Raw genomic sequence first — 22,499 nt, forward strand, 5'->3', positions numbered from 1 at the left:
TGCTCGGAGAGCCTACTGGGAAGTCCCGACCTCACGAACATGTTTACAGATCCCGGCTTCAATGTGTTTATCGACTCATTAGACCGATGCGAAGCATACGTGACTGTGCATGTGTGTTCGCGGTTGCCTGATCTGGCGTTTACGATGTCAATCGTCAACTCAGTAGCACCTGCTGCTGTCGCCATTACTGGAAATCCTTCCGTGCCGTCCACTGAAGAAGAAGCTGTACAGGGTACAACAGCAGCAGCAGCAGCAGTAGGAAATGCAGCCGTACAGGCGACTCCGCCAACAATGTCCAAATGCACGGCTGCTTTCAATAGCCTTATCATTACCGGCGGTACCTTAGGGAATTCCTTACATAATGAGAGCACCTCCCCTTCAACTACTCGAAATCTGACAAGGGTGCGCTGCTCTTTTCTCAACAGCAGTGGCCTAACGCTCAACCGAAGCGCCATTAATACCGCTTCTGAGATGTACTTTTTGACTTACAGTGCAGTCAACTCACTGGGTATAGCCGCAGAGCCGCGGTACCGAGCTGTGGTCTTCAAGTCACAATGCAGTATTCGTGGGGTAGCTGGGGTCGAGGCCTGGTGTGCTCCGCTGCTGGGGTCGCGATCATCATTATTAACAACGGCTGACTACTCACTACTGCCCCCCGAAGACCGCACCTTCAGCAGCAGCAGCAGCAGCGGTATTCTGACCCGGCTAATCAAAGCATTCCTTCAGAGCCCATCTGAGTCCAGTAGTAGCGGTTCATCATGGACGACTTCATTAAGCAGATCCATTGCTAGCACGCAGCAACTTCTTACCATGGGAGCCATCACTACTATCGCATCCACTTCTCCTAAATCCGAAAATGCTTTACTGATTCCCACCATATCATATTCTCCTTATGGCGATATTATTGCAGTATATCCAGACGGGGGAAGTATAATGATCGATCCACTCGCAGGGCACGTCCAATCAACATCGTTTTTAGATGATAGTGAGATCGGCCGTTCGTACGGCATCCTTGGTGACATCATCATGGCGGTCCAGCCTTCTGCTCGTGGCGTTTATAAAAGTGGTTCAGCAGGGATAACGGCTGTTAGTGATGATTTATCATCATCGCAGGTACAAGCAGATTACAATAACAGCTATGTCAAAGATACGTTGCCCCCGGCCATATCGCTTCCCAGATCAGGAGAATTGGAACTGCTGGACGCCAGCAGCAACAGTAGCGGAGGTGTTGCGGCCATGCATGATACCACCGTAGTTATTGTGGGTTCGAGCTGGAGTGATCCAGGAGCATCTGTATGGGATGATGTGGATGGCAACCTGACAGCAAGGCTACACGCGTTTGGTGTAGCTGCAGTAGATACAAGTCGGCCCACGAGTCCAGGATTGCCGTACTCGTACAAGATAGAGTATCAGGTGCGTGAGTAGTTGATAATATACATACATACATATATAGCTGTTAGTATCTATGTACTTCTGTGCTCCTGTCTCCCATAACCTGTAATCTCGTTTCGGTTCGGCTGAAGCTGACCGGAAAGAACGTGCTGTGGGAGAGCGACGACGAAAGAGCGGAAGCTTAACATGCTCGCCACTCGATCACGATTGTACGGCAGTCACACAGAACCAGACTTAGAGGCTCCGATCCTTCGCTCCGTCATATCTAACAGGGTATTTCCACTAGGCCGCACACTAACTTTTGGACATTATCTTTAACGTGGACTTAGTGTGTGGCTAGTGGACAGGTGTTTCCACTAAGCGCCCCGGAACCATACGACAGGTTGCTATAAAGGCACCAAACCATTGTTATAGTAAGAGTGGGTGTAATTTCATGCGCAAATCATTACAGTTTGGTCGGCGATTGCTGGAATGTGGGCAATTCGACCGGTCCTGCTGTGAATTCCACTTGTTAGCGGGCTATTTGCGGCTGTGGATAAAGGAAAATACAAAAGCCAACGTAGGGCCATGAAGAAGGAAAATGGCTGACTATGAATTTTCCCGCTCGGAAGTTAATGTCCACTTTGAAAGTTATCAGCAGGTCTGAGGCCCTGATAACTAGTGTGCCACTAAGGCGGACTTAGTGTCCGAGGCGTTTCCACTGGGCCCTTCGGCTTTTCGCGCACGGAGCCCCTTTACGCGATTTTTGTAAAGAACTTTTACTTTCTATTAATGTATTTAACTAGTTTCTTATCGCTTGCATGATTTGCTGAGCCAGGTGTGAGATTTTTTGAACTTAATGTTAGTGTGCGGCCTAGTGGAAATACCCTGTAAGTCAGGTAGAATGAATGATGAAGTGTAGGTAGTGATGTATACATATTTGTCTATGTAAACAAATTTAAATCATGAATTACACCATCGATGGAGCCCCACACAGTCCAGCAGCACATGTATGATCAAACAAGTACAACAGTGCTGCCTGCACCCTTGCACTGCTGCTGTGCATATACTAGCTATATCGAAGAGTACCAAGCAAGCAAGGCGAGACCACACATACACACCATGTACAAGCAAGTGTTGTATCACGACGTTTTCGGAAAAGAACCGATCGTTAAGACAGACGTAAACTATGTAAACTATCAGAGTCACGCATTCCCCTGCCCAGTCCTTCTGTATGCCCAGCCAGCCAGCAACGAATGATTTAAATAGAGACTTGGTGTGATGGGGACAGCCCGCCGGGCGGACTACTGAAGGGGATGTTGCATAGGGCGGGCGCCGCCATGTTTGCCGCAACTCGTCACCGATAATAATACCAGTTGCAACTGCGTACGAGCACGTACGATATTGAGAAAATTATGAAGTTAAGAAAGGGTTATGTGTGGTGTGCCACGCACGCGCAACATACACCGCCTAAGCCAGCTGGTGTGTAGGGCTTCCTATGTAGGTAGGAAGCCCACCCTGCGTTGAGCACTCTAGCTTATTTGAAAGTTATGGACAGGGTTGCAGATCTGGGATTTATGCATCCCCTAACATGCCTATCATGCATACACGCAACCATGCGCACACACACACCATGTACCTTGCATTGCTCATGAGCAATGCTTGTGATCACAAGCATTGCTCATGTACCCGCGTATAGTAGCTGGCCTCCCGCTGAAAAGGCCTCCCGAGATGCTGGTGAAGCGCTTTGCGCGTATTTGTAGTTGATATGTGTGCCGTACTGTGTACCAGCTACTACATCCATGCATATGTACGTGCGTTTTCCTCGTTAGTCAATTCGTTCCCTCCTACCACCCTTTTCTGGTCCAGGCTGCAGACCTGGCGGGCAACATCGCGCAGCCCGCTTACCGCTTCATCCGCCTGGTATGCCCCAGCAATGAAGCCTACTGTACTGATGCTGAGGGCCTGCCCGCCTGCACCTCCAGTGGTATCTGCAATGCCCCTCTGCCAATAACCAGCAGCACGACAGGAGCCCCTGCATCTGCCCATTCCCTTGCGACACCCATCTTCATCAATGCCGCCAACAATCTTAGACAACGACCTGCCCTCACCCTCACCCTCACCCTCACCCTCGTGGGGCCCTCTGAAATCAGAGTTCGGCAAGGTACATCATATGATAGGTGTACGGTGGTTTCAGTGCCACAACAGCAGCCCTGCGATCCTGGTGCAGTAGCATTTGATGCTCTGGATGGGCGTCTGGATTTGCGGGTACAGGTCTGTGGCACCCCACTACATGCTGCTGCTGCTGCTGCTGCTGTGGGCCAGCAGATGGTGCTTCCCCTGCTGATTGCATGCAATGTACCTATTGGCAGAGCTGGCAACTACACGATCACATTCTCAGTAGCCAACAGTGCCGGCCATACTGCGAGTGTGTCACGCTCCCTTATCGTGCAGCCCATCTGCCCACAAGGAGAGACACTGTGTTCTGATGCTGTCTCCTGCTCTGTTGAAGGTGTCTGCATGGCAGCAGCAGCAGCAGTAGATGTTGTAGGCACCTCTCCAGGGGTGTTGCTGCAGGAGGATTACATGTCGACATCTGGTAGTGCCAGCAGGAGTGGTGCTAGTGACATCACCAAAGTAGTACCAGGCACAACCAAGCCACAGATCAATCTCATAATCAATGTGGCTGCACCCGCATTAGTAAGGCTGCCTCGTGGCTGGATGTATGGACCCTGCCCCGATAGCGTGGATCTGTCAGCGCCCTCGACACCATTTTGTGAACCGGGCGCCACAGCGGTCGACCCCATTCGAGCCATCAATCTGACAGACCGGGTGATCGTGTGCCCGCCACAATCTTGCCTCCGCCACAGTACTGCTGACGGCGACAGCAACAGTACTACTGCTATGATAAGCTGTCCATTAGAACTACTGATGAGACAATATACCCTGGGCAGGACAGGACTAGCAGGATGTGGCATTAACACACTGGCACCAACCGGCACAGTCTATCACATTGACTTTTGGGTGTGGGATGATGCTCAGCCACCGAACAATGCGACGGCCCGCCGCACTGTCATAATTACCGATCCGTGCATTGACAAGGCTTTACCATACTTCTGCCCTGATCAATCCGGCGGATACGTATGCTCTCCAGTTACCTGTACTGCCGCGTCCTTCCTGCTGTCACCCACTGCTGCTCCCGGCCCCAACATCACATTGCTACCACCTGATGATGTGGCTTTTGTGGAATATGGTAGCGTGTCTTCCGTCTACCTAGGGCCGTGCACATCACTATCTGACACACGCAGTTGCGGCGCCACTGCAGTGGGTTATTTGCTTCCCACCTCAACCACGGGTAACATCACGGTCGTGGATCTGACAGCCCAGCTCAGTGTAATCAACGTCACGCCTTGCAATATGACATCAACCGTTAGCAGCGCCAGCTGCCAGTCTTGCAGCTTAGAGGCACTTGCTGCGGGTAGCAGTGGTTGCTTGCCTGGCGTCTACACATTCCAGTACTCAGTAGTGGATGACCAGGGTGCCGCTGCAACTGCCAACCGGACCGTTGTTGTTTACCAGAAAGCCACCATCAACGCGAACCTGCAGCTGCTGCGGCAGGTGCCACAGCTAACCGGTGTCGAAACCGCAAACCTACCGGTGGACCTGCTGAACAGCTCCCATCCTGAGCACAAATTCGCTGTGGAGGAGATCGCGACTCGTCTGACGAAGTACGGTGTGCAGAGCTGTGACGTAGATATTTTGTCAGCAATGGTAGATTATCCTCTTGGAGGCTTCCCGCCGCATATTAACTACAGCACATCGATAACTGTGATCATCAGTGCAGCCATACACATCTACAGTCCTCGCGGTGTGCACCGCTCAGCTGCAGGGTTAGCTTTTACAGCACCCTTTACCGGCGACAAGGAACTCCAACCGCAGTACAGACGACGGCGGCGCCAGCTCCATAACAGCAATAACGACGCTACTACCACGAAACGCCTGATTGCAGCAGCGGGGGGCGACGGCATTTATTTCCCCAACGACAGCGGAAGCAGAGTTTGGAATAACGTTTTTTGGTTATCAGGAGATGAGATGGCCTTGGAGCAGGTGGTGAAGGACTTTTGGAGGGGTCTAGCGCAGCGGCAGTTGCAAGAGCTCCGGAAGTTGGAAGGCGGCAAGCCGACCCACCCGCCCACAAGCCGACCCACCGACCCACCCAAGGGGGCTTCCACAGGCTTCCGGGAGCAACTGCAACATCGTCGGAGCAGCCGCCAGTTGCTTCAGAAGACGTCCTTGAACAGTAGCGAACTCAGCACATCATTACTAGGCAACTTAACAGCCTCCATCGCCTCCGCTCTCAATGCGACCTTTACAAACATCACAGTCCCCCCCAGCCCAGATCTAACCGCTGGCTACATGGAATCCCTGGTCGGCTTACTTCAGGCTCTGCTGCAGAAATCAGATGCCATCAACTCAAAGGCTGTAACGCTCTTTACCACATTTAAGCCCTCGTCAGATGAAGCGGCCGAAGCGACTGCAAACACTTCTTATGATATGGGGAATGGTGGTATTGCCACCGAAACAGCCTTGGCCGCCCTCCTGGCTGACGCAGCTAGTGCCAGAAACCGCACCATTTCGCGTGCTGCGCAAGTTCTTGACGGATTTGGGGATCTTACTCGTTTATCAATGGATGCTCAGCAGCAGCTGTCAGATGAAAGCGGCAGGCTGGACTTGCGGCTCCGTGAGCTGTCCGAACAGACACGTGCACATACGGACCGCGCACTTTACATGGCCATCGTGGCCGCGTCTCAGCAGCTGGCGGACAAGAACACCGACACGGGCGTGATGGACCCAGATTGCTACCGACTTCAGCTGACGGGATTTCGAACAGCATTTAACCTCTCCCGCTTCTCGTCATCAATAGAGCTGTCGTCATCGCATTCCTACCTTGTAAATGATGAGGCCAGGGCTACAAAACCTCTTATTATTAACAGCAGTAGCAACAATGCCGGCGGTGTGACTGCTCGGAAACGTTATTCTGGCGTACGTTCAAGTAACCGTGTCATTGGCGGCTTGCTACTCCATACAACGCGCCGGCCCTTTCTGCTGCCAAGGTGGCACAGCAGCAGAAGCAGCGCATCAACGGGTATGCTGCAACAGCAGCCGGTTGGCACTTGTGGTGGCAGCAAGTTTGCCGCATCCCTGGGTTCCAATAATAGGTGTTACCTGCATGATGGCAGGTCAGACCGACAGAGTTGCGATACAGCGGCTTGTAGCAGCAATGCGCAGCAAACCTATTCAGCAGCAGACGATGCTCCGAGTATCAGCCTGGCCCCCTATGGTGTTGACCCTGTTTTCTTGAGGTAGGAGAAATCGTCTGTAAGATGTTTAAGGGGTCTATAACCTCGTACAAAAGTCATGCCCTCTTACAAATGTTTTGGTCTATAAATAGTGCCCTCAAAGATAGGGATATCCATCCGCAGGCTGTCTATCTATTGTATATACCAGGGCATGCACGGTGTATAGACGAGGGATACAACAGACTTTTCACGCCTATCAAACAAAAAAGGTTAGAAGGACAATAATAGAACCTCACTTACCTCATATTCCTGCTGCAGGTCGTCCTCGCTGTTCCGGGAGGATCTCATCTCACAGCTCAACTGGTACTATAACACGTCGGACCCCTCGCAAGTGAGTGTCACCGGTACACCCTACGGCTTCGCTGCCCGCCCCCTGTCTGGTCGTACACCCGGCTTCCCTGTGCTGCTGGAGAGTGGGCTGTCCGCAAGACGTGCTGCCGAAATGATGCGCTACCTGGCGGATGGCAACTATCTGAACCGCCAGCAAACAATCGACTTAACCGCGGAGCTGCTGGCAAGTAGGGGGTAAAGAACCTATTGACTACGGGTCGTTATTATCTAATTGTCGAACATATGTACCAAGATGTGTACGCTTACTATTGATGAGTGTGCCGTGAAGTCAAAGTGCATGCATCGTGCTTTCGTACGTAGGGGGTTCGACAGGAGTGATGTGCGTGGCCTTGTGTTTGTGAGGTGGGGTGGGATGATCATGATACACCGTTTCCAAACATGTTCTTCACCACGCAGTCTTCTCGCTGCATGCCAAACCTCCTTGTCGTGTATGCTGGCAGGTCTACAATCCTGCCCGCCACGCGTTTGCGTACTTTCGGGCTAAATTTGAATGGTCTGGGGCGGGAGCCATTATCGGGCACCTATCAACTGTGGGCTTCCCTGCGATGGCCTATCTCAAGGAGGGCGAGACACTGGGAAGTGCACTGTCCAGCATTTTGGCTCGGGAGTTGTTGCCCTTGTGGGCCCTAGTAGCGACATTTGCCGCAGCCACTATCAGCACTGTCATTTCCACTGTCTTGGCGGCTGTACGGGCTGTACGTCAAAAAACACCAGTGATTGCGGTGACACAAGCAGCAGCAGCAGCAGCAGCAGGAGCAGGAGCAACAGCAGGAGCAGGAGCAACAGCAGCAACAGCAGAACCAGTCCCCACCCAAGCGCGTGCATGTGCTGATGCCGTCGTCACGGCAACGGAGAGGCCCCTGCTTACGGCCGAAGGCATCACTAGATCTGAGGCCAGCTTGCCTGCTGACGATGGGTTCTTGATGGATGCGCCTACGGCTGGCGCAGGCGGAACGGCTCGTTATGGGAGTCCAGTGTCTGATGGCTTTCCTTCACGATTTGATATTGGTACCATCAAAGATCCCGCTGGCAGCGCTGGCAGCACCAGACGACCGGCTAGTCAACCATCTGGCGGCTTCTCCCAAAGAGAGAATGGCATATCCGCTGATAAATACAAATGCATCTTTGAAGGCGCGGTTCCTGGTGATGGTGATGGTGATGGTGATGATGATGATGATGATGATGATGATGATGATGGTGATGGTGATGGTCAGCAGATCCCAAAGCTGCCCGCTGCTTGTGCTTGCTGCTTTCCTGCTGATTCGCGCAGCTGGTTGAGGCAGTTCATACAGCGTGATGGTGGCCTCTTGTACGATATACCTCTGTCATTACTGCTAATTACATTGGCAGCATTTTGGACAGTGTTTGTGGTAAGGTATCTTGCACTATACGATGCCCGTTTGACGTACCGTGTGTATGATGCGCCAGGTTCTGCAGCAGCGCGCTGGCTACTGGCTGCACGAAAGGAACCCGCCACCGACTCGCCTTTAGAGTCTGCATCCTTGTACACCCAGGCCGCTGGTATAGGTATCAATGCGCCGACGAATGCTGGCGGCCCTGGGAGGTGGCTCCTCCCTGAGGACGTCACTGACTTGGAGGCGCTGAACGAGGTGCTGCATAACACGCGCCGCCTAGTAGACATGTGGACAATGTATGGAATGTTGCAGGCAGTCGCCATTGTGGGCCTTATTGCTAAGTGAGTCCAAGCGCTTTGACTCAGGCTGGGGCATCGTTACGGAAATACATGCATGCATGCATTGGGTGTCATGTGAGCCTCCATCATTGTCAACCCAGCACGGCTTGTTATCACCTGTCGTCACCCGTCACCTAGATCGCAAGTATCCTCGCTCTGCGTGGCTGGTAGGTTGCATGACAATATGGGGGAACTTCCCGTTGAAGGGAAGCTTTCACGAATGTCATGGATTCTTCCCGCTGCGCATCATCAGATAAATGCACGAATTCATGATTCACGAATTGATGATCATTAGCATGCAACGCTTGTGTGTGTAACCTTCTATATATCCCTGCAGGCTGGTGATGGTGCTGTCCTTCCAGGCGCGTCTGGGCATCATCTGTCGCACCCTCATGACCATGTTCACTCCCGTCTTTCATCTGGTCATCATTATTGTGGCGGTGGCGGCTATGATAGCAGCTGCAGCGAATGTCGTCATGGGTGACCATGTTGCGGCGGTATCCAGCATGGGGTCATCAATGGGCAACACGATATCAATACTAGGCAATCCAGCTGCGATAATCGACGAACTTAAACTCCTCCACAGCGACGACAGGCACATCTTGCCAACGGCTGAACACGTTGCCATCAGCCTCACTATCGCTTGTAAAGTCCTGCTACTGCTTTACATGCTGATCACCTATTTCTTCACCACCATGGGCATGATCTTCATGAAACAAAAGCACAGCGATACGTGGGCGCGTGCCAGAACTGTACTGCAGGACCTGGCGATGATTGTGCTGCCTGATTTGATGAGGGGCCTGGGGAAGTTGCTGCCGGTGGGCAGAGTGGCGCCATCTTCGCTGACGGCAAAACGCAGTCGTCATTTTCACCAGCAGAAAGCAGCGTGCATCACCAAGTCGGCCGTCACCCAGCAAGGTGATGCTGCTGGCACTGATGACACTGGTGGCGTCAACATCACTGAACACGTTGCGAAACGTGGACAGACACTACCGGCTCATCCTCGTTTTGAACTCCTGACTGCGCCCACCAACAAGCAGCTCCTGAGGGTTCTCGCAGCAGGTGGTGTGCATGACCTGCTGTGCGGTGCAGGTCTGCCCAAGACCTGGAACGGCCGAGTGCGCGCTGCAAAAGTGCATGGTGGTCGGCTGCTGATTGACAAAGCTGCCATGCGCCAGCTTATACGCTTCGCGGCATCCAGCACCACTACCGCAGGAGCAACCGCTGCAGCAGCAGGTTTAGGTACGGTGCACGTGCCAACAGAAACCCAAGCTCCAGCATCAAGCACGGCTGTTGATGCCAACAATAATGGCAGTGGTGAAGCATCTCGAGAATACACCAGAGCGCAGCTGCATACCATGAAGGATCGGCCATTTTTAGTGCAGATGGTGGCGCAGAACGTCATGAAACATGTCGGCCGTACGTATGGTCCTCTGACACCGGAGTTCCGAAAACTGGAGGCAGAAGCGGTAAAGAAGGAGCAGGCAGTAGCAGCAGCAGCAGCACAGCAAGGACAGAAGGCTTTTGCCGTCCCAAGTAACAGAGGTGGTATCGTGGCCCTGAAAGCTCATCAGTATTCGCAATCCGGAGTGATGAAGGGTAATGACAGTGTAGATGGCGGATGCTTGTCTTCTGGTGGTAATATTGGGTCCTCTTTGCAATGGAGAGAAGAGCAGGAAGTGGAGAGAAGAGCAGCAAGTGGAGAGAAGAGCAGCAACAAAGAGGTTGACATCCACCTATCCATTTGCGAGTCGCTAAACGCTACGGTGGAGTACATGGCGCGCTGGCAACGAGGTGTACATCGTTGGCAGGTAAGCCCATTCATCCAACGAAGCAAAACTAGTACTGCTTATCATCCCACCATTTTTATCTAGGACGTTCGTCTGATGGAAGGTGAGGAGCATCCGTCTCTCCAGCCAACAGATAGAGCACACGGATAGGAGTGAAAGATCCACATGCCGGATTTGCGAGGCCATAATATGGGCCGTGACCCTGCATTTGCCGAGAAATACACGTTCAATCGACATGATCATTAAGTTGACTATGAAGCGGAAATTTAAAACAACTGATCGTGAGGGTTGGGTCGGTACCAGCCTGCACACATTTTTAATAAATGTCTTTAAAATATAACAAATATTTTATTACCGCAGCTTCGTAACCATTCCTTCACCATTCAAAGCTGCCAATGCTTGACAATTAAAAATGTGCACGGTTACCGTAACACGTTCCACTCTGGGAGAAAAGGGGGGTCTGCCATTCTGTGAAATTAGTTCCGTAAAATTTAGCCATTTGCGGATTCAGTAGATTTTACGGAGTTCGTAAGTCAGCCACCGGATTACGGAAACCACATATCGGACGCGAGCTGATGTTTTACGGAAGGTTCATACTTTCAAACGGAAGGCATCAGGAAACACATTTGCGGAAATGAAGCTGTAATTATATGTATGAACCTGTAACATAACATCGATTGACGGAAGCATGTTGCAATTACCGTAGTGCTACTTATAGTTCGTGCTACAATAATTCGGGTGCGCCACGAATATGTAGCACGTACAAATTCTAAGGTATCCTAAGGGACCGCAGCCCCGAAATATTGTACGCTCCGAAGCCGGTCGATCAAACTTCGCAAAAACTAGGATTTCAAGGCGGAAATCAGCTCTTAAATGTAAAAAATGTAGTCATAAACGTAGGACATGAACGTCGCTCGAAAACGTGCAAGACAGGCAACCCTGCTTCAATGCGGGATGAAATCGCTAGCACCAAACGCTCCGGTGAGCGACCGAGCTGGATTTGCACCAGTTAGGCTTGATGATGCTGTTGTTGAGGCCCAGCGTGAGCGAATGGAGCACGAGGATGTTGCTAGGCGCGAGCGCAATGCGGTCAATGCTACGGCAGCCGGCGAGGCGAGGCTTGCGCTCACGCCGCAGCGTGGCATTCGACCTGTTGGACGTCCTCTTCAACAAATGAGCACGTCACGGAGCTGGATGCAAAGTTCAGCATGCTACCAGCGGACAAGGTGGAGGCCATGCGTGCAGCAACGGATTTCCAGAATTATCCAGAATTTGCTAGGGCGTTTCCAAAGTGCGAAAATGGTGAGAGACCATGAGCCTAAGGGTTCCCGGTGGAGGGAGACTGACTGGAAGCTGCAGTTTGAAAAGCCCCGAAACTTTGGAAGGGGCCCCGAAATTTTGTATCATGCCCGCAAAATCTGGTCCGGCCTTCCCCGAAATTCAAAGAGCACGTACAAATTTCAGCAAGTTTTTTGACCCCTCCCCGAACAAAGCGATCACGAACTATAAGTAGCACTACGGTACCTCCAGAATTATTTCGCACGCCTCCCCCATTAATTCCATGTTTCTTCCATGGCTCCACGATCTTTTGTGCACACCATTTTAGCTTTTATACTTTGCTTGAACAGCATTTACCGACTCAACTCCTCACTTTACGGAATGATATGCATCAATGCGGAAGTGAATATTTTCCCGAGTGACAGAATCTATGGCCCGGGCCAAACTTACTTTCTGCTTGTAAACCCAGCAGCAGCTCTATCTGTGTATGATATGAACTGCTGCGGCCAGCACTTCTGTCTGTCCGGCTAGCTGTCTTCTGCAAGCATGCACCCACCCGACCTAAATGTCGCAACTTCCGCCTACTCACGTCAAACAGGTCAAAACATGGAAGAGTATGAGATACATATACCTCAGCAACCAGCAGCTGCTGACTTGTCTGGGGGCAACACCTGGCGCTCCATTTGTAGACCGCCCACCCAATCTGCATGATGAGGACTTGCCGCATAGCCCCCGGAGGACAGACTCACCACAGTCACCTCTTACCGAGCTGCAGTCAAGCCCCTCGCATCTGACAATGAAGCAGTGGTGCGTGCGCAAATCGCTCCTCCACCAAAAGCTGCCGCAACGTCAGCAAGGTGCCCTCAACCGGCAAGGAAGCTCCAACAATAGTGGAGAGCCCAACCAACCGCTGTCACACTTGCAAGTGGACATCACGCTTTCAAATCTAAGTGTCAACCATGAGGAGGGCAGCAACGACAGCACCGACTGGCGGCACGCACATGTTGGTCCACCCATATTTGTCCGGCGATGGAGGTCGTCGGTGCTGGGCCCACTGCAAAGTAGCGCTTTTGCATTGCAATTGGGACAGATGCATTATGCCAAACCTCAAACACCGAAGGTGCAGCTCTCCGTGGTGAGTGATCAACCATTATTATCTGGGCCAAGCAAAGTAGTTGCAGTGGCAGCACTGGACGCGCGGAGCCCTTGCCAAGGTGACACAGCAGCAGCAGTGAAGATCTGGTCAAATGCATGCCATGACATCCTGGCGGCAGAGGAATCAGCAGCAGCAGAGAATCCAGTATGTAGCTTTTCCAGCCAACCTCAGCAGCTCTACCGTAAGCCCCTCGATCATCATCATCATCATCATCATCATCAGCAGCAGCAGCAGCAGCAGCAAAGTAATAAGCAGTGGCCACAAAGAGGTAGACTGCCGCCCTCACAGCTTTCGTTGCCGTCGCCGGGGTCGCCACAGCGACCATTCAGAGCACTTCTCACTGACGCAAATGGCGACATCAAAGAGGCGGGAGGCGGCCATGAAAGTTTAAATTCATTACCATCAAGTACCTTGCTCCCAGCGCCTCCAAAACCTGCCAGCTGGTATTTACCATCGCGAAGTCCTGCGATGGACAATAATGCTTCCACCTCTATCGATGGTGGGCCTTCCAGCAGCGGCAGGTCGGAACAGACGTCTGCTGGTGCGTATAGTAATAAGCCCGTGTAGAAGGCATGCGTGCGCGTGGCGTGGCCACCCGGCGGCGGATCCTATTTAGTTCCAATTCACGTTCGTCCCTTTAGTAGCTGGCCGCTGAAAAGGCCTCTCGAGATGCATATGCTGGTAGACGCGCTAAGCTTAGCGCGTATTTGTAGTTGTTATGTGTACCGAACAGTGTACCGGCTACTACAGTCCCCGTTGCACTGAATATATGTAGCATGTAGCATAGGTAGACTTCGTGTTTTGGCTTTCTAACCCAATAGGCACATATATTAAAGATTTCTTCTTTTTTAGGCTGCTGTTCATACGAGCCGGCGGTCATCATAGTCATTACGACTTTTACTATAGACTGCAGTCTTCATCAGCTGACGAACAGCGAAATCCCGCCAGCCAGCAGCCATTTTTGCTTGGCCAACTTCCGCCGTGGAACATACATAGCAGAGGTTCCACTTCCCTATCACGAAACATGGGCATAATGGGTTTTATTAGCTACAGAGGCGCACACGGCTGGATTCATCAGGTAGCGACTAGCTAGTACAATGCTTGCATCCTTACACGAGGTTCAGACACATACACGTCGATCAGACCTGTCCAGCAGGCAGCTTCTGCTATGCGTATTAATTTAGTTTCTCTCCTTTGCTGCATTCATGCTTACTACATTCCGCATGTCTTATTTTAAACACCAAAACGCAGCGGTGTGCGGCGGCATCCTCAGCTCGCGCGCGCACATGTATGCAATCCGAGGGATGATAGTAAACTGGAAAATGATTTGTACGTGATTGATGATGGCTGGGTGCTACATAAGTGTCAGGAAAATAAGCAATTATTGTATCTGTATGTACATGCGTCTACCGAAACATGTTCGCGCATTGCATGTATGTGTTGTTTCTCTAGGTATCGTACCGAATAACTTGGTAATATCGTCGTCGATCGCTGAGGATAACTATCAACTTGAGCCGTTTGTTGTTGTTGCTGCTGTATGTACGAAAGCCAGGCGCGTGCAGCTGCATACATACACCCAGGTCAGGCACTACAGGTAAAGAACACACTGACGCCCCCGGAGGTTCCGGGATCGAGACCTTTCAGGGTCGAAAATCCTTCCGATGGTGGAAGGTAAAAGGTGACCTGGGATAAAGCTGACCTGCGCGCTGTCCAGGAATCGAGTTGAGCCTCAGTTGATCCGGCAGATTCCGTTGGATGCCGGTGGTGGGTGCTGTACCTGAGCGATCCACTGAGAAGTTGGCTAGAGTGACTGGATGAGGGTGCCGGTCTGCCGGGTAGCGGCCGCAGGGTGAAGATATCACCCCCCGTCCCACACATCACACATCATACACGCACGGCTACAGGAATAGTCATTGTCATTACATTATTATTACATACACTATTTCCACCCATGCTGCCTTGTGCAACATCAGTAACGTTTTCGAGTTCCGTGCATATCCAGCAGTGGAGTAATCTAAATCCAGTGGAATCTGCCAGTTCTTCTTCAGCGGCGGCAACAACTCCTGCCGGGTCGTCATCGGTAACAGCGTCAGTAACAATCGGGTCCATCACCGCCCATCTGTGCGGGGGTCCATCCTCCCTCTTAACGATCGTGAGATTTTCATCCACACTCGCAAAGACGCATAGCATAGCAGTGTTCCTTGTTCCCGTGTCGTTGCTCGTTGTGGCGGCTACTGCCCCTGCCTTCCTTGCTTCGCTGCTGCTGCTGTTGCTCTTGATGTTGCTACCTTTGCCACGCACGCATTTGCTCCGTCATGCGAATCTATGACCCTAGAAGCTCATGCTACAGCTGTCGGCTTCCACGTGCTGACGTCTCGCAACATACTACCAGCAGTGCGTGCCCTTCGTGGATCGGTCCTGCTAGCATTCAATTTGGGTGGGTAGCCTACCGGCATGGGTAGCCTACATCTATGTATGCTGTGCTGCTGCGCGCGTGCGGTTGTTTTGGCTGCTGCATCTGCCGTTGATAGGTCATGCCGCAGCTTTGCTATGGCTCCTGCTGTTGGTGCTGCACCCTGCAATACGGCACGTTGCGCAAAGTGTCCAGTCGCTGCTGCACCAGCCGCACCTTGTCCGGAGCTATGAAGTATGTGAAGCTTAAGTTGTTGGTATCGCTCTTGCCACCGCCGGTTGTGTTGCTGCTGTTGCTGCTGCGGCCACGCGCCTTCAGATATCCGCGCGCCACGGACCCCCATAAATGCACCACTTCGCAGCCACGGTAATCTTCCAAACGAACGCGGCCCGTCTTCCAAAACACCTGTTTCGCCTGTTTCAATCGCAATCCTAGCCAAGCGCCGGGGTGCACCTGTCCCGGGAGGTAGTTGACCTTCTGGCGCTCTAGGCGGTTGAAGATGGTGGTAAGGGGTTTAGGACCCGCGGTGATCCAGTCGACAGCATTGTAGACTTGCGTAATGTGCATGAGCACGTCGTACAGGAACGGATGGCGAGCGGTGAAGTACACAACAGCGCACTCGAAGTACCTTGAGTCGGCCTTGCTTCGCACAAGTTTGTTGATTTTGTCAGGGCTGTATTAAGGATAGGCAGCAGTGGGGTAACAAGGGAGAGGGAGATAAGTCGGTGGTGGCGGCGCGTAACGTTGGAGAATTTGGCGGATGTCGCTGTGTAGTGGCTGGCCTCCCGCTGAAATGGCCTCTCGAGACACCGGTTAAGCGCTCCGCGCACATTTATAGTTGTTATGTGTGCCGTACAGTGTACCAGCTACTACAGGCAATAATTGATGGTTTGGATGGGGGATACATAGCTTGAGACAATACGTGTCCCAGAAGCAATGAGTTCATCAGCAGGCAGGGCTGGCCGTGTTACGCTATTTCCTGAACCTTAAGGACTCTCGAGCTTGCTGGTGCACGTTGTGGAGGCGGGCCCTGCAAATCAGAATGTTTACCCAGGATATATACATACCACTCCATGCATTGACGACAGCCGTGTTTGGAGCAAGGTTCAGACCATTAAACAGCATGCGGGACATACCTGAAGATGTGTGCATATACTCATGAGGTTTACTGATAAACACTATGTATATATGTGCGCGCCAGGGAGGTGCGGTGGGGGATATTGTAGTACATGGTACACATATCAACTACGAATACGCGTGAAGCACGTGATCAGCATCTCGAAAGGCCTTTCAGCGGCCAGCTACTACAGATATGCATGAAACAACTAACCCAGCTCGTAGGAGGAGGAGGAGGAGGAGCAGGTAGCTAGCGGCTGGTGGTCATGCATGCATGCGCATGGTAATTGGGAACGGACGTGTGTGGTGGCTCCGTGAAACTATTTGCAGCCTCGTTCCATGCATTTCGATGTATGGCTATTAACCTGCCAATTAGCTGGATACACGGATGATGACATATGCGGAGCCTCTTAGTAATAAGGAGTCGCCGCCGTCGATAAAATTGTTTACCCCCCTTGCCAAATCCGTTTGACAGTGCTTAATAAGGATCTCGTTGTAACATCCCAAACCCTATCTGTATGTGGGCATGGATGCATACATGGCGTAAATACACTGCAAGCAAAAATAATACCAAAAATGACAAAAAAAATCGCCGCATGGATATCGATATCGTTATCGCACCTTATGGGTCGCATGACGAGCACGTCGCTGTCGAGGTACTGACCGCCGTGGCGGTAGATGAGCGCAAATCGCATCAAATCGGTAGCGTGTGAAAACCAGAAGCGACCACTGCGCAGCTTTGTCGCATTGGACTGGTACCAGTCGAACAGAGGAGTCTCCTACGTACATACGTGTGAACAGGTAAATCCGATAAGGTGACGACATAAGGGGGCCGAGGGCGGCCGCGGCCGGTTGACGGGAGCGTATATGCATGACCGTGCACGGGAAGGTGTATGACTATGCATGTCCCATACCACCACTGCAAGTAAAAAAGCATCAGGGATATCTAAGATAAATAGGCAATACCGAGCGAAGCTCCCCCGCCCGGCGGGACAGTAAAAGCTTCATCACATTCCTGCTACTAGCATAGTATAACAATAATATAGCTAGGTTGGTGTAGTAGCTGCAGATAGTACGGCACACACTGTGTGCCGTACCACATCCACTGTTGTAGCTGGCCGCTGAAAAGGCCTCTTATTAAGATGCTCGCAAAAGCCTTATGCCATAAGGCATCTTAGTAAGAAGCCAACTACAACAGCTGGTATGCTCAAGGTGATTGGCCCCTCGCGCACATACAGGCAAGTCCCCCTTCGGAAGTCCCCTTGGGGTTGCTCGGCAGCAGCAGGGGAATTGTAGTAGCTGTTACACGGTACGGCACACATAACGTCTACAAATACGCGCTAAGCGCGTCCACCAGCATCTCGAGAGGCCTTTTCAGCGGCCAGCTACTACAGGAATGGCGACAAACGACTACGGCTCCTGGACTATTAAGGGCTGCTATGGTACATACGGGGTGCTTTTGAAACCTTGACTATTATCAGGCTTCGCTCGCTGCTCTATCTATTCAGTGCCATGTCAATGTATGTGCTGGTAGCACTACTACTATGCTAGCAAGGCTAGCACTACTGAGCACTACTATGCTATAGTAAACAAATAGGTCAGCAGGTCACCGGCAGTGTTATTTATAACTCATCCAGTATTGTTTCTTTTAGATCCGCGTGCTTCACTCGTTCTCACTTGGGTGATATATCTGATCATGTTTCGTTCTTGTTGTAGGTGAGTGAAAATTCAGGCATTCAGGCCCGGCAAGCAACCAAGCAACCACGCATCTGCCTGCATGTCTAACAGGTACGCGCCTTCATTACGTCAGCTGGGTCGTAATGTACCAGCGTCGCGCCGCCCCAGCCGTGTCGGGCCATCTCGGCCAAGGTCAGGCCGTTCGCCAGCAGGTACACGCGTTTGCCGTACACCTGTACAGCGGAGCCGATACAAGCCACCGCCAAAGCATCCAGCGTCTTGGCGCTGGTCGTCCATATCAGGAAAACGTTTTCAGCGCCATTGGCATTTAGCTCGCGTACAAGGGCATCATCGTAACGATGAAGTTGTGGCTGCTGCTGCTGCTGCTGCTGCTGCCGCTGTTGCTGACGGCTGGAATCCAAGGAGGAGGATGACATGGCGTTTGCGGTTGAGATGGGCTGGGTGGTAGTGGCTGCTGCAGCCGTTGCGGCTCCATCAAGCGCCGAGGCGGCGGCGGTGAAACGGGAGTTCGCGCGAGGTAAATGGACGACAGCGATGCAAAGCAGCAGTAGTAGCCGTGCCAATCGACCTGGCAAAAGGAAGGAGTGGGCGGCGGGCGAGCTGAAGAACGCTTTGCCGCCTGCGACCTTAGTGCCACCGCTGCTGATACTACTGCCGCCTGCTGCGGCAGCAAGGGCTGATGAAGACATGGATGTACACCAAGCAAGCGTATCTTCTGGGCCTACAATGTTGCCCGTCAAACGACAATACTAGGTGGCGGCACCGCCCTGCCCTGTCTGAACAATGGAAGGATTGAAGTAATGACCGCTGCGCGCCGCCGATCTGCAAAGTATATTATTATTCACGCTTTGCACAAGATACTCGTCACTCGCTTGCTCTTGAGCCGGCTGCCTGTTGCAGCAGCAGGAAGTATTGCGCAATGTGTTGTAGTGTAGAATGCTTCTGGTGGAGGAATGAAGGCCACACATGCATGCATGGGCGTCGATCGATCCAAGCAGACGTGCCTCGGTGCATGGCGGCGTTCTTAGTAGTAGCGGCCTAGGTCCGTGGTAGGTTGCACGCAGCAGCAGCAGCAGCAGCAGCAGCAGCAGCAGCAGCAGCAGCAACAGCAGCAGCAGCAGCAGCAGCAACAGCAGCAGTTGCAGCCGTATCGGCCCGGCCACTACAACGGCGTTGCACTGAGCTACACTGATGCTACTTCACATGCATCCGTTCGCATCATCGCTGGGACGCCTCAGTGGTTCCGCCGTCGGCAGAGGAACAAAACGCTTGATTGCAGGATCAAAGAGGCGTCCTATCCAAGCAAGTCTTTGTTGAGGCTCCGCATACAAAGGAAGCTTCGAGTACGTACATACATACATACATACACGAGAGCAGCAATTTCAGTTTCGCGGCCCACAGTGTAATCTAAGTCATACATACACGAGAGCAGCAATTTCGGTTTCAGGAATAGTGCCATCACCAGCTGGTGTATTGGCTGCGGCCATACAACACAATCAACATCAATAGCCCTACCTAAATTTTGTTTAATATTGCCCGTTACTTCGGGTCGGCAAATAGGGCCGAAGATAGATAAAAAGGTGAGGACAGACACGTGATCAACGAAGTCCCAGACGTCAGGGGAGTAGTTCCCTGTTCAGACGACGCACGTCTGTAACAATTTTTTTCAGCGCCAATGGAGCGTGTGTGCGCGTGCAATAGTCAGGGACCTTCTCTACCTCTAATATACCAAGGCACGACCTATACACGATAGAAACTTTACGGATGCATACATACGTATGGTCTTGCCGACCCCTTGGCTGCTGAATCAATAATTATTTAAGCTCTTGACACACGCATCGCACTTTCAACTCGCGTGAATGCGGTACGTTCGCCCAGATAATTAGGTTATCCGAGAGGACTGCGGGACTGTAGTAGTTGCCGTACAGTACGGCATACACACCGTCTACAAATAAACGCTAAGACGCTCCATCAACATCTTGAGAGACCAGCGGCCAGCTACTATACGGATGGTTGATCGCAATTAATTGCCAACTGCTATGCATGCATGTATGCTTGGTGCGTGCGTGAACGGTACCAGTTATGTAAAAGGAGGTTCCTGTGGAAGTCGCGGTGTCGTCAGCACGTGTGGGGAGTAGTGTGCGGCGGGCGAGCCGTGGCGAGCAAGGCGGCAGCGTCTGTAAATATCGTCTATGATCGCGCCATGCAATAATAGGTAGGGACTGTTTTTATCTATTATATTTACTTGGACACGACTTATAGATGATATTAAATCTAACAGACGAAGGGGGCCGGCGGCGGCATGGCCAAGGGTATACATGTAAATAGGTGCGTGAAGTGTGTGTGTGTGTGTGTGTGTGTTGTATCATGTCTTATCGTAGGAAAAGAACCGATCGGCGAACGCTACATCCCGTGATACCCAGGATACTACAGTGTGTGTGTGTGTTACATGGTTGGGGGTGCGTGACCCCATATACCTGTAAGACTACCATACGAGCCGAAGGCCCAAGGGCAATACCTAAACGTGAAGTGAAATGAGGTGATTAGGAAAGTGAAGTGAAGTGAAGTGAAGTGCGTGATTAGGGTGTTGATCATGACTCATCAAACCTAGCTACCGTGCAGATACTTGAAGTCATATGTTTATTTTTATTGGTCAGATCACCGACTTACAGCAGGGTTCTTGGATTGTTCGCTAACCAAGTTGCAACTTGCTTGGAACTTTGATAGGATAAAGAGACAGTCGTCTGAGCGCCTATGCTATCTGCTACAGCAATGCGTCTTCTTATCCCATGCTTACAAGCAAGCAACGTTCGTGCGGTTGCACACCTAATTAACTACAACTCAGAGATGCGTATACATGGTGTGCTGGGCAAAACACGTTCAACTCACGGCGGTACATACGCGCGTGGTAGAATTGCTTGCGAACAAATGAGGCACTTTCCGCACCTCGTCTTCGTTATCACCATTGTCGCAATTGGATCTCTAGGACATGTATTCTGCCATGCTGGGCAGCAGCAGAACGTCACAGCAGCCGCCCAGGAACATCAAGCCTTGAATGACGCAGCTACGACTACTACTGTAGCTCAGCAGCAGCAGGAGCTGCTGCTGCTGCACGCCAGTAGTGGCGACTTTGAAAAAGTTAATAACCGGGAGAAGCTGGCTGTGGTGTATCTTTTCACTTCGAGCATGATCAGTGGAGGTGTGTATGACTAAGACTACGTGGACGTGTCTAGGTGCTTAGGTTAGCTAACGTGCAGGCGTCCTAAGAGAGTGGATCCATATTCCGGTGGTGGGCATCCTTACTATGCGTGTTTCACCTCCCCACCAGCTCCCTCATGCCACCTTGTCGTCGCCGCCCCACCCTTGGCACTTGTGCATCAAGCAGCCGCCGCCACATGGCCCGTGAAACCTGTACGTGCCAAGTAGTCTTCGAGCTAGGCCACTCAGCTTGAACCCATCCCTTCGTTGTTAGTGTGTAATGAATCTTCACTGATGGACCAACCCTGCTATATACACACACACACACACATTTGGCTTCTTCGCATGCGGCACATACATGCACAGATGCACATAGAGGTGTTACGAGGGGTGCCATCATGGACTCCCCGACCCCGCCACTGCACACGCAAGGCGCCCTACATGCTCAGCGTAATCGTGCCTAGTGACATCACTACCATCGATGGTACGACCTGCATGTGTAACATGTATGCGGGCACGATACATGCGTCAATAACACCGACGCACGCGCAATCAGCATCTACCATAGAGATGATGTATATCCCATCTCCTAATTGGCAGCAGCAGCCAGCAAAATTGGGAATCATATTGCTTGTTATCAAGCATATGAAAATGTCTTGCGTGGTTGCTAAATGGACTTGTGACGTCATTGGAGCTTCGCTTCTATTTGCTTGCGACTGATGACCTGCTACTGCTTTCGTCCGCTCCCTGCTGCCTGATGAGTGCCTTGGAGCCTAGGCATCACGGTCAAGCGTATATCCTCTAAATAAATGTAATACTGGATGTGCATGTATGTCGAAGGTCGAGTTAGATCGTTACGGATTTCGATTGCGAAGTGTTCGGAAAATTTATTTCCAGCTACACCATCAACGGTCTACATCTTCACCCAGGCGCAACAGGTGCGTTGGCAACGTCATTATTATTATTATGTAGCATATATGTAGCATTGCCGTAAGGATGCGTGCGTGCGAGGATCTTGTGTTGGCCCTTGTTGGCTAGCTAGTAATTACTAGCACCGACAGCGGCAGTGATGCAT

General features: G+C 51.7%; 3 protein-coding genes across 3 annotated transcripts; 2 read left to right on the forward strand and 1 right to left on the reverse strand.

Annotated features, from left to right (window-relative positions):
- Window positions 1-291: 291 nt before the first annotated feature.
- Window positions 292-13,343, forward strand: VOLCADRAFT_89802 (uncharacterized protein; the record flags this gene model as incomplete). Its single annotated transcript, XM_002949341.1, has 12 exons — window positions 292-1,413; window positions 3,241-3,645; window positions 3,700-6,734; window positions 6,990-7,062; window positions 7,144-7,249; window positions 7,479-7,777; window positions 8,031-8,291; window positions 8,597-8,778; window positions 9,113-10,586; window positions 11,499-11,867; window positions 12,442-13,180; window positions 13,318-13,343. 12 exons carry the CDS (start codon window positions 292-294, stop codon window positions 13,341-13,343), a joined length of 8,091 nt encoding a protein of 2,696 aa, XP_002949387.1.
- A 2,204-nt stretch (window positions 13,344-15,547) lies between these two features.
- Window positions 15,548-19,646, reverse strand: VOLCADRAFT_89803 (uncharacterized protein; the record flags this gene model as incomplete). The annotated part of the gene is made up of 5 exons (XM_002949457.1): window positions 15,548-16,085; window positions 17,150-17,307; window positions 18,355-18,438; window positions 18,615-18,794; window positions 19,578-19,646. 5 exons carry the CDS (start codon window positions 19,644-19,646, stop codon window positions 15,548-15,550), a joined length of 1,029 nt encoding a protein of 342 aa, XP_002949503.1.
- Window positions 19,647-21,154: 1,508 nt separating this feature from the next.
- VOLCADRAFT_89804 (uncharacterized protein) lies at window positions 21,155-22,144 on the forward strand (the record flags this gene model as incomplete). Its single annotated transcript, XM_002949342.1, has 3 exons — window positions 21,155-21,425; window positions 21,555-21,637; window positions 21,791-22,144. 3 exons carry the CDS (start codon window positions 21,155-21,157, stop codon window positions 22,142-22,144), a joined length of 708 nt encoding a protein of 235 aa, XP_002949388.1.
- Between the last annotated feature and the right edge of the window lie 355 nt (window positions 22,145-22,499).

This window comes from Volvox carteri (genome assembly GCF_000143455.1).
Source record: "Volvox carteri f. nagariensis unplaced genomic scaffold VOLCAscaffold_14, whole genome shotgun sequence".
NCBI classification, from domain to species: domain Eukaryota; kingdom Viridiplantae; phylum Chlorophyta; class Chlorophyceae; order Chlamydomonadales; family Volvocaceae; genus Volvox; species Volvox carteri.